Source organism: Asparagus officinalis, chromosome 7, assembly GCF_001876935.1.
Source record: "Asparagus officinalis chromosome 7, Aspof.V1, whole genome shotgun sequence".
Taxonomy (NCBI): Eukaryota; Viridiplantae; Streptophyta; class Magnoliopsida; order Asparagales; family Asparagaceae; genus Asparagus; species Asparagus officinalis.
Window position 1 is genome coordinate 113366842 of NC_033800.1, and position 8649 is coordinate 113375490.

General features: G+C 41.9%; 1 protein-coding gene across 1 annotated transcript; it reads left to right on the forward strand.

The window, feature by feature from the left end:
* LOC109849652 (protein GPR107) lies at positions 3450–4612 on the forward strand. The gene has a single exon (XM_020419512.1). It carries the CDS (start codon positions 3588–3590, stop codon positions 4296–4298), a length of 711 nt encoding a protein of 236 aa, XP_020275101.1. The 5' UTR covers positions 3450–3587; the 3' UTR covers positions 4299–4612.

The window sequence follows — 8649 nt, forward strand, 5'->3', positions numbered from 1 at the left end:
GTAAAACCTCCTGGACACGAGGTACCGTCGAAGATTAGGGCGAAGCCCTGCTAAGAACATCTGAGCCTGACGCTCTCCCGTCTGCCACATCCTCGTGAAATGTAGTAACTCCATGAACCGGCTCTCAAAATCCGTCACTGACATATCCCCCTGAGTCAAGCGGGACAACTCGAGCTCCTTCCCAGTCCGTGCTGCAGAAGAAATGTACTGTCCATCAAAGAAGTATATAAAATCCTCCCATGTGAGGGTCGTCCTCTGCTTCGGAGTAAACTGAAGTCGGTACCATCTCCTGGCATCTCCCTTCAGGCTGTAGGATGCTAGCCTCTGCTTCTGTACTGAATCCACACTGAGTATATCAAGTATGTTGCTCACATCCTCCTTCCACTTATGGGCTACAAGAGGGTCTGGTGACCCCTGGAACTCTGGTGCCCTCATCTTCTGATACCTCTCCACCATACGGAGCCAAACCTCCTGCTCTGTGGCTCTATCCGGGACTACTAGAGGAATGGCTGCAGGCGTGACCTCTGGGGGTCTGTCTCTGACAGGAATGGCAGGTATCCCCTGCTGCTGAGCTACCGGTGGTAGTGGTGTCCGTGGTGTTATATGAGTCGTCACCAACTCCTCAATGCTGTCATCCGGGCAATGAGAGGAGCCATGATGTCCACCAAATACTGAGGAGCCTGCTGCGGCTCGGGGGGAGCCTGCTGAGGCTCGGACTGAGCTGGCTGCTGCTCTGATGGAGTCTGCTGTGACTCTGCCTGGCTAGATCTCCTGGTACGAGGTCTACCACGTCCTGCCATCTATTTCTCTCTCTCTCTCTGATGAGAAGAAAAATAAAGTTTATGAGTCAAAACAGACCTTTATAAATAACGTATCACATTGAAATTTTTGCAACATATAGTATTCACACAAATACTTTGAATTTACACCAAAATAGTTGTCAAAAAAAAAAAAATTCTCAAATTTTGAGATATACGCATATATCGTCCTCACTCATACTAGGAATTTCTTACAGACTCTATACATGAATCCTAAGAAACTCTATCCTAGCTCCACGACCCGACACAGGATGATCCTAAGGATACGGGAACTAGAGCTCTAATACCATTTGTAACGCCCCGCACCGGAATCCCGGAGTCGGTACGCTATTAGATCTGATGGACTGGCCTCACAAACCACCACATGTCTTTTTAGCACGTTTTGTCCTCACTCACGCGCTCCCTGGAAAACTTCCCAGGGGGTCACCCATCCTAGAATTTCTCCAGGCTAAGCACGCTTAACTTTAGAGTTTCTAAGAGTTGGGTTCCCGAAAAGAAGATGCATCTTGGTGGTATGAGTATTTCAATCAAATCTATCAATACTAATCACATCACCCTCTCAAGGGTTGGGGTATTACACACATGAGTTACTAGTAGAGACTCCACAGAAGAGTATATTACTATTCAGGCATTAGAATTTTAGTATTACATTTTGTAAAGGCAGTGAGCTTGATACATTCTTAGTTGATCCATGTTGTGATACATTCATATATTTCATGATGACAGATGTATTCCAGACTTTTTCATTGAGACATGATTTATTTGTTAGACATTCTTTCTTATATAATGTCAGTTGTAGTTATTTTCCTTCTTTTGCCTGTTTGTACATGCACTTTATTTCTGATTTTACTAGAGGATATTGCTATGATTGGTGAAACTTGTTATTGCACAGTGTGAGTGCATGACAGATTTGACATCTCTAGGTTCACCCTGGACTGCAGCCATGTGTGAAACCAGGGGCATCACACACAATTCGTATACATGTGTCAACCACAACAAAAACGAGGACAGCGCAGAAACGACAATGAAGCCGGGCCTTCCCAACGTGTTGACGACGGAGCTAGACCGTCACAACCACAAACGCAACCGGATCACGAACTCATCGAAGGTCGGGATGGAGGAGGCCGAAGACAATGGAGGAGGAGGAGAGTTCTTGGATGTATGTAAACTAATCAATATTGTTATATACATTACAATCCTATTTTGGTATGTACATTACAAACCTATTTCGGGATGTGAGATGTTTTTTGGATTTGTAGCCGAGACTGTGGTGTGATTTATTGGATTTGTAAGTGGGTTTGTGGCGTGATTTGTTGGATTTGTAAGTGGGTTTTTGGTGTGATTTGTTGAATTTGTAAATGAGTTTGTGTCTGTGGTGTAATTTATGATTTTTAGATTTGATATATGAGTTTATATAGGGATTTGATAGGAAAAGAAAAAGCAACATGTGCATGTTTTTGTGCACAGGAAATGCACAGGACTGCTAGTCCCGTGCATTTCTTTTTGTGTCCTCGAAAAGCACGGAACTGCCAGTCCCGTGCAATTGGTTTGTAATGCAAAAGTCTTTGCTTTTTACTCGGGACTATCAGTCCCGAGTAAAATAGCAGAGACCATCCTAAAGAAAAAATTGAAATGCACGGGACTGCTAGTCCCGTGCATTTCAATTGCTGTCCGAACTACACGGGACTGCTAGTCCCGTGTAGCTCGGAAGACATCGATGCTGCAAAACCGACCATTTTCTGAAGAAAATGATCGCTTTTGCAGATTAATTTCTAATCAGGCCGGTTTTACTATATAAAATTGAAAAAGGACTCATTTTAAAAATTTGTCCTTTTTATGAATGAATAGACCAAATATTCATACCAAGTCGTCGCCCGGCATTTCCCGTGCCGTTCGAGTCTTATATCCCGCATCGACTTCCCACCGACAGAGAGAGCGCGTTCAACCTACGATCACCAAAGCAAACCCTCGTCTTCCTCGAAATTACCCCCCGCCCTCCCCCAAACCGGGGGGCAACCTCACGTAATCGTCACTCTTCCCAAGGCCCTTTACTCCCCCGCGAACCCCTCACAAAATCCTTCAACGACCCCCTCCAATTTCTTCCGACTCCCATCGAGATCAGAGATCCACCGAATCGAATCTCATCTCGATGGCGATCCCAAAGGCCCCTAACCTCTCCTCTCCTTCCCTCCTCCTCATCGGACGCTCGCCGAGATCCGCGTTCATGGACATCCGATCCGACGAGCCCGAACATCGTATCCCTTCGACGAGTTCGGTTCAAACCCACACGGGGATCCTAGAGCTCAACGTCTCCCTCCCATCCTCCCTCTCCGACTCCAACCCCGACCTCGATCTCTTCAGTTAGGGTCTTCCTCAGCACCGCGACTGACGTGGATCCACTGCTCAGCAAGATCCAGGACGCTCGACGCACGTGCGCCCTCCTAGTCGGCTCGTCAAGCTTCGTTCTTCGCTTCGACCGCCCCCCGGTCCGCCTCCACCCCCTCCGTCCGCGCCCCCGGGTTTCGGATCCGTCTTCCACGTCACCGACCCGGGCCAGTACACCCTCTCTTCGCCAACTGCCTTCCCCAGCTCGAAGGTCTCATGTCCGTTCGATCCGCATGTACAACCTCGAGGCCAGGTCCACCAGGCGGATCTTACCTCTAGCGGGTCGCCGTGCTCCCGACGGTCTACTTCGCCTTCTTCCTGGCCTACTGTGCCCTGGCTGTGGTCTGGATCTCGATCTTGATCAAGAAGAGGAGGACGGCGTTCATGATCCATTACTTCATGCTCGCCGTTGTGATTCTGAAGGCGCTGAATCTGATATGCGAGGCGGAGGACAAGTCGTACATCGAGAGGACTGGGAGCGCCCACGGGTGGGATGTGCTGTTCTACATATTCAGCTTCTTGAAGGGGATTTCCCTCTTCACCCTGATCGTCTTGATCGGGACCGGGTGGTCGTTCTTGAAGCCGTACCTGCAGGACAAGGAGAAGAAGGTGCTGATGGTTGTGATCCCGCTGCAGATTGTGGCGAATATCGCCCAGGTTGCCATCGATGAGTCTGGGCCTTATGCAAGGGATTGGGTCACTTGGAAGCAGGTTTTCCTGCTTGTCGACGTGCTCTGCTGCTGCGCTGTGTTGTTCCCGATTGTTTGGTCCATTAAGAACCTTCGGGAGGCTGCGAGGACCGATGGGAAGGCTGCGGTTAATCTGATGAAGTTGACCCTTTTCAGGCAGTACTACATAGTTGTGATTTGCTACATTTACTTCACCAGGGTGGTTGTTTACGCGCTGATTACCATCACTTCGTATCGGTATCTTTGGACCAGTGTTGTTGCTGGAGAGCTGGCGACGTTGGCTTTCTATGTGTTTACGGGCTACAAGTTTAGGCCGGAGGTGCATAATCCGTACTTTGTGATTGATGATGAGGAAGAGGAGGCGGCTGCCGAGGCGTTGAAGCTCGACGATGAGTTTGAGCTGTGAGCAGCTGATGATGAAATGGGCTTTCCTTGTCTCAGGGGAAGGGTGCCCAATACAACTGCCTGAGGATTCAGAAGATTTGAGGTGGGATTTAGACTTTACTTTGTTCATCTTCTTACTTTAGCTTTTTTTCTTCTTCATTTACTGTGTATGTGGGTTCTCGATACCATCCTTATAAGGAACTATTAGAGTCTTGGTCTACATTGTTCTATAATTTGTATTTTTCACCTCTGTATGTGGTTTCTTAGTTCGTAATGGATTTTGCTGTCAGTGGTGTTTACCTGTGATTTAATCTCTATATTGGACGTTCATATTTAGCATTGTGTGTTGAGGTGCCCAATACAACCTTTTTGTTTCTAATGCCTGCTAGTTCCAAATTTGATTTTGGTACTCCAGTCCATTGATGATGTGAACTCCATGACTTCATTTACATGTTATGTTATTATAGATGGCACGTAAATTTATTAAGAGAGTTTTCAATCTCTGGTACTAGAATGCTTCTTTAGGGTTCTTATCCTGTTTACTTGTACAAGTTTAAGTTGCGGTATCAATAATCTAAATTTGGTTAAGAAACTCGCAGTTGTGCTTATATATAATCAGTGGAAGAGCATTGAGTGCTCTAATTTGTAGTGCAAAATATATCTTTGAATTCACACATTAAGGTTTGTGTAATTGTTACAAGACATTATTTTGGTAGAAATCCTGTGTAGAAACACGCACCTCAGATATTCTATACAGGAGTTTGTGATCAGTCAAATACAAGATAGTTTTTCAACAATGATCACTCATATTTAGGACCTGAATTGGAAATCACAGAGTAGAAAGGCGACACAGCCAATAATGATTAACTGATTGAAAATTTGCGTAATGAAAGAGGCTAATTTAACATATATACTAAGTCAAGTTGGAGCATGATAATCTAGGAAGCTCAACTTGTTTATATGCCAAGTGGTCTTATACAATAGCAGCTAGTTAAGTACTTAAATAGTGGTACTGTTAGATGCAAGAATTGTTCAAAATAACCCAAGTTCACATGTAAAATGACAACCAATCTCAATAAGTTATGTTCTTTCTTGAAAAACAACAGTCTAGAGGATAATATTATTATTATGCCAGATGGAAGATTATGTATACTAGTGTCGCAGTGAACCATCTTAACTCCCAATATGTTAGTTATTGCCTAGATTTTGATATCTGCAAAAGAATCCGATGAGAGATTTTGTGAAATTGATCTAGCAGCAAGAAGAGCGCAAGCCCCGGATGGACCATGATTTATTTGATTGGAAGCTTTTTTAGCATTGCATTAAGCTTGAAGTTGGAGTTTGGTACATGAAAAATAATATCTCTGCCTAGACTACTTTAAGACAACAAAGAAGGTCAGCCGCAGCATGATGTGGGGTGTGTGGCTGATACATGAATTGGCTCAAAATATTGATAGCATAACTGATGTTGTACATGAGAAATCCAACAAGCCATTTATATTAATAGGGTTAGTGAAGAGGGCCTCCTTTGGTAATACGCAATACCAAATATTAACCATAGAAAAAGTATTTGGAGAACATCTTTCAAGATGTTTATTGCCAGAAGGCTATATCGAGTATTGAGTGCGTAGAAACAAATGTTGGAAGCACAAGAAGAATTTTGGAAAAGCATGAAATAACCAATCGTAGATTGAGTATAGCTAGCTTGAAGAAGGAAGTAGAGAATTTGGCTAACCATTGCACCTTGCTTGATTTAGTGCATATAAAGATTCATGATATTTGGTGACAAGGTATTCCTGTTCTTAGTTGAAATACCTCGAGGAATTGGCATTTAAATCTTTTGTCTTAGATTCCCATGTGAAAATAAAACCAAATCATTGACATCAAAATTGGTGAAATTGCCAATTTGGGAAGAGACCGGTGATCGTCGATTACTTGGACCAAACGTAATCTAAGAGACGACTGAGAAGATCCAAACCATTCGGCAACATATGCAGACGGTACAAAGTAGGCAAAAGAGCTATGCAGATCCACGATGCAAGGATCTAGAATTCCAGGTTGGTGATTATGTGTTTCTGAAGGCTACACCAATGAAAGGAATATCAAGAGGTGGTAAGAAATGCAAACTCTGTCCGAGATAACTCGGACCATTCAAAATTTTGGAGAAGATTGGACCTGTGGCCTACCGGCTAGCCTTGCCCCTAGAATTAGAGAAGATTCATAATGTGTTTCAAGTATCGAACTTGAAGAAGTATGTATCAGACCCAGGACACATCATTTCGCACCAAGCCTTGCCCTTGCGGGAGGATCTATCTTATGAAGAACGATCGGTTCAAGTGCTAGGCTTTAAGGAGAAGCAGCTGAGAAACAAGTCCATATTGCTAGTTAAAGTTTTATGGAACAATCGAGGTGTTAAGGAAGCAACATGGGAACTAGAATCTGAGATGCGAAAAGTATATCCATATTTATTTTGAGGATACCTAAAAATTTCGGGGACGAAATTTCCTTAAGGGGGAAAGCATGTAATATTGTCTTTTTCCTTCCGATGATCGGATACTGTTATCGATACCGATTCATAAATCAATAAATTCATTCCTTCATTGTATCCCATATAATCTTCTAGCATGAGGATTTAAATTTAGCTAATTCTCATATTATGATCTAGTTAACTAAGTCATAACATGCATACAAACATAGCACGTAAACCTAAACCAACCATGCTTTCAACTTTAATTAGAGATAACTCATTTGTTAAATACCTAATTTGAAACTCTCTAATTAACATAATTATTTAGTTTATTCAGCCATGCTAGTGGATAAAATTTGCACAAAAACCCTTAACTTTGGCCAAATTGAAGATTCCTCTTCACATGGGCTTATATATATGTGCACCCCTCCTCTCATTTTTCCATCCTAAAAAAAAGTGTCCAAACTCTCATCTCTCTCCTCTGACCGACCAAACCCTAGCCCCTCTCCTCATGTAAAAAAAAGAAGAAAAATAAATAGATTCCATAAGCTCTAAACATTGAAGAAGGAGAGGAGAAAGGAGTCAGTTGAGTATTTTGGAGGAGAAAGTGGAGCAAGTTTCAATCCTTGGTATAATTCTCTTTTGCATGTTATTTAGGATATTAGACTGAGATTATAAGATTTAATTTGGTTTTGATTATAATTCTCTTTTGCATGTTGTTATTCAGAATTAAACAAATAAGGTCTCAAATGAAAGTCACGGAAATATAGTTTCTAGAACAGAAAGAATTTCTACATTTGGATATATACAAAGAAAGTTATGATCTTTTCACTGATAGGATATCCTGCTGGAAATTTCTGCACGAAATTCTGTTTTAAGATAAAATTGACATGCAAATGATAAAAACCTCACATGCAAGATCAAAACCAAATTAAATCATATAATCTCAGTCTAATATCCTTAATAACAACATTCAAAAGAGAATTATATCTAAGGTTGAGATTTGCTCCACTTCCTCCTCCAAAATCCTCAACTATCTTCTTTCTCCTCTCCTTCTTCGATGTTTAGAGCTTGAGAGAGGGAGCTTATAGAATCTATTTATTTTTCTTTTTTTTACAAGAGGAGAGGACTGGGGTTTGGTCAGCCAGAGGGGAGGGATGAGGTTTTGGAGATTTTTTTTGAATGACAAAATGAGAGGTGTGTGCATTTATAAATAAGGCCTATGTGAAGAGGAATCTTCAATTTGGTCAAAGTTAAGGGTTTTTATGCAAATTTCACCCACTAACATGGCTGAATAAATTAAATAATTATGTTAATTATATAGTTTCAAATTAGATATATAACAAATGGTTTATCTCTAATTATAGTTTAAAGCATGATTGGTTTAGGTTTACATGCTAAGTTTGTATGCATGCTATAACTTCGTTAACAAGATCATAATATGAAAATTAGCTAAGTTAAAATCCCCATGCTAGAAGATTATATGGGATATAAAAATGAATGAATTTACTAATTTATAGAGCGGTATTGGTAACGGTATCCAGTCATCTGAAGGAAAAAGGAAATGTTACATACTTCCCCCCTTAATGAAATTTCGTTCCCGAAATTTTTTACGTACCCTCAAAATAAATGTGGATATACTTTTCGCATCTTAGATTCTAGTTCCCATGTTGCCTCCTCAACGCCTCGATTGTTCAATAACACTTTAACTAGTGATATGTACTTGTTTTTTAGCTGCTTCTCCTTAAAGCCTAGCACTCGAACCGATAGTTCTTCATAAGATAGATCCTCCCGCAGGGCAAGGCTTGGTGCGAAATGATGTTTCCTGGGTCTGGTATGTGTTAGACCCTAGAGGGGGGGGGTGATTAGGGTCTTATGCTAATCTAATCCGATTTAAATGCCAATT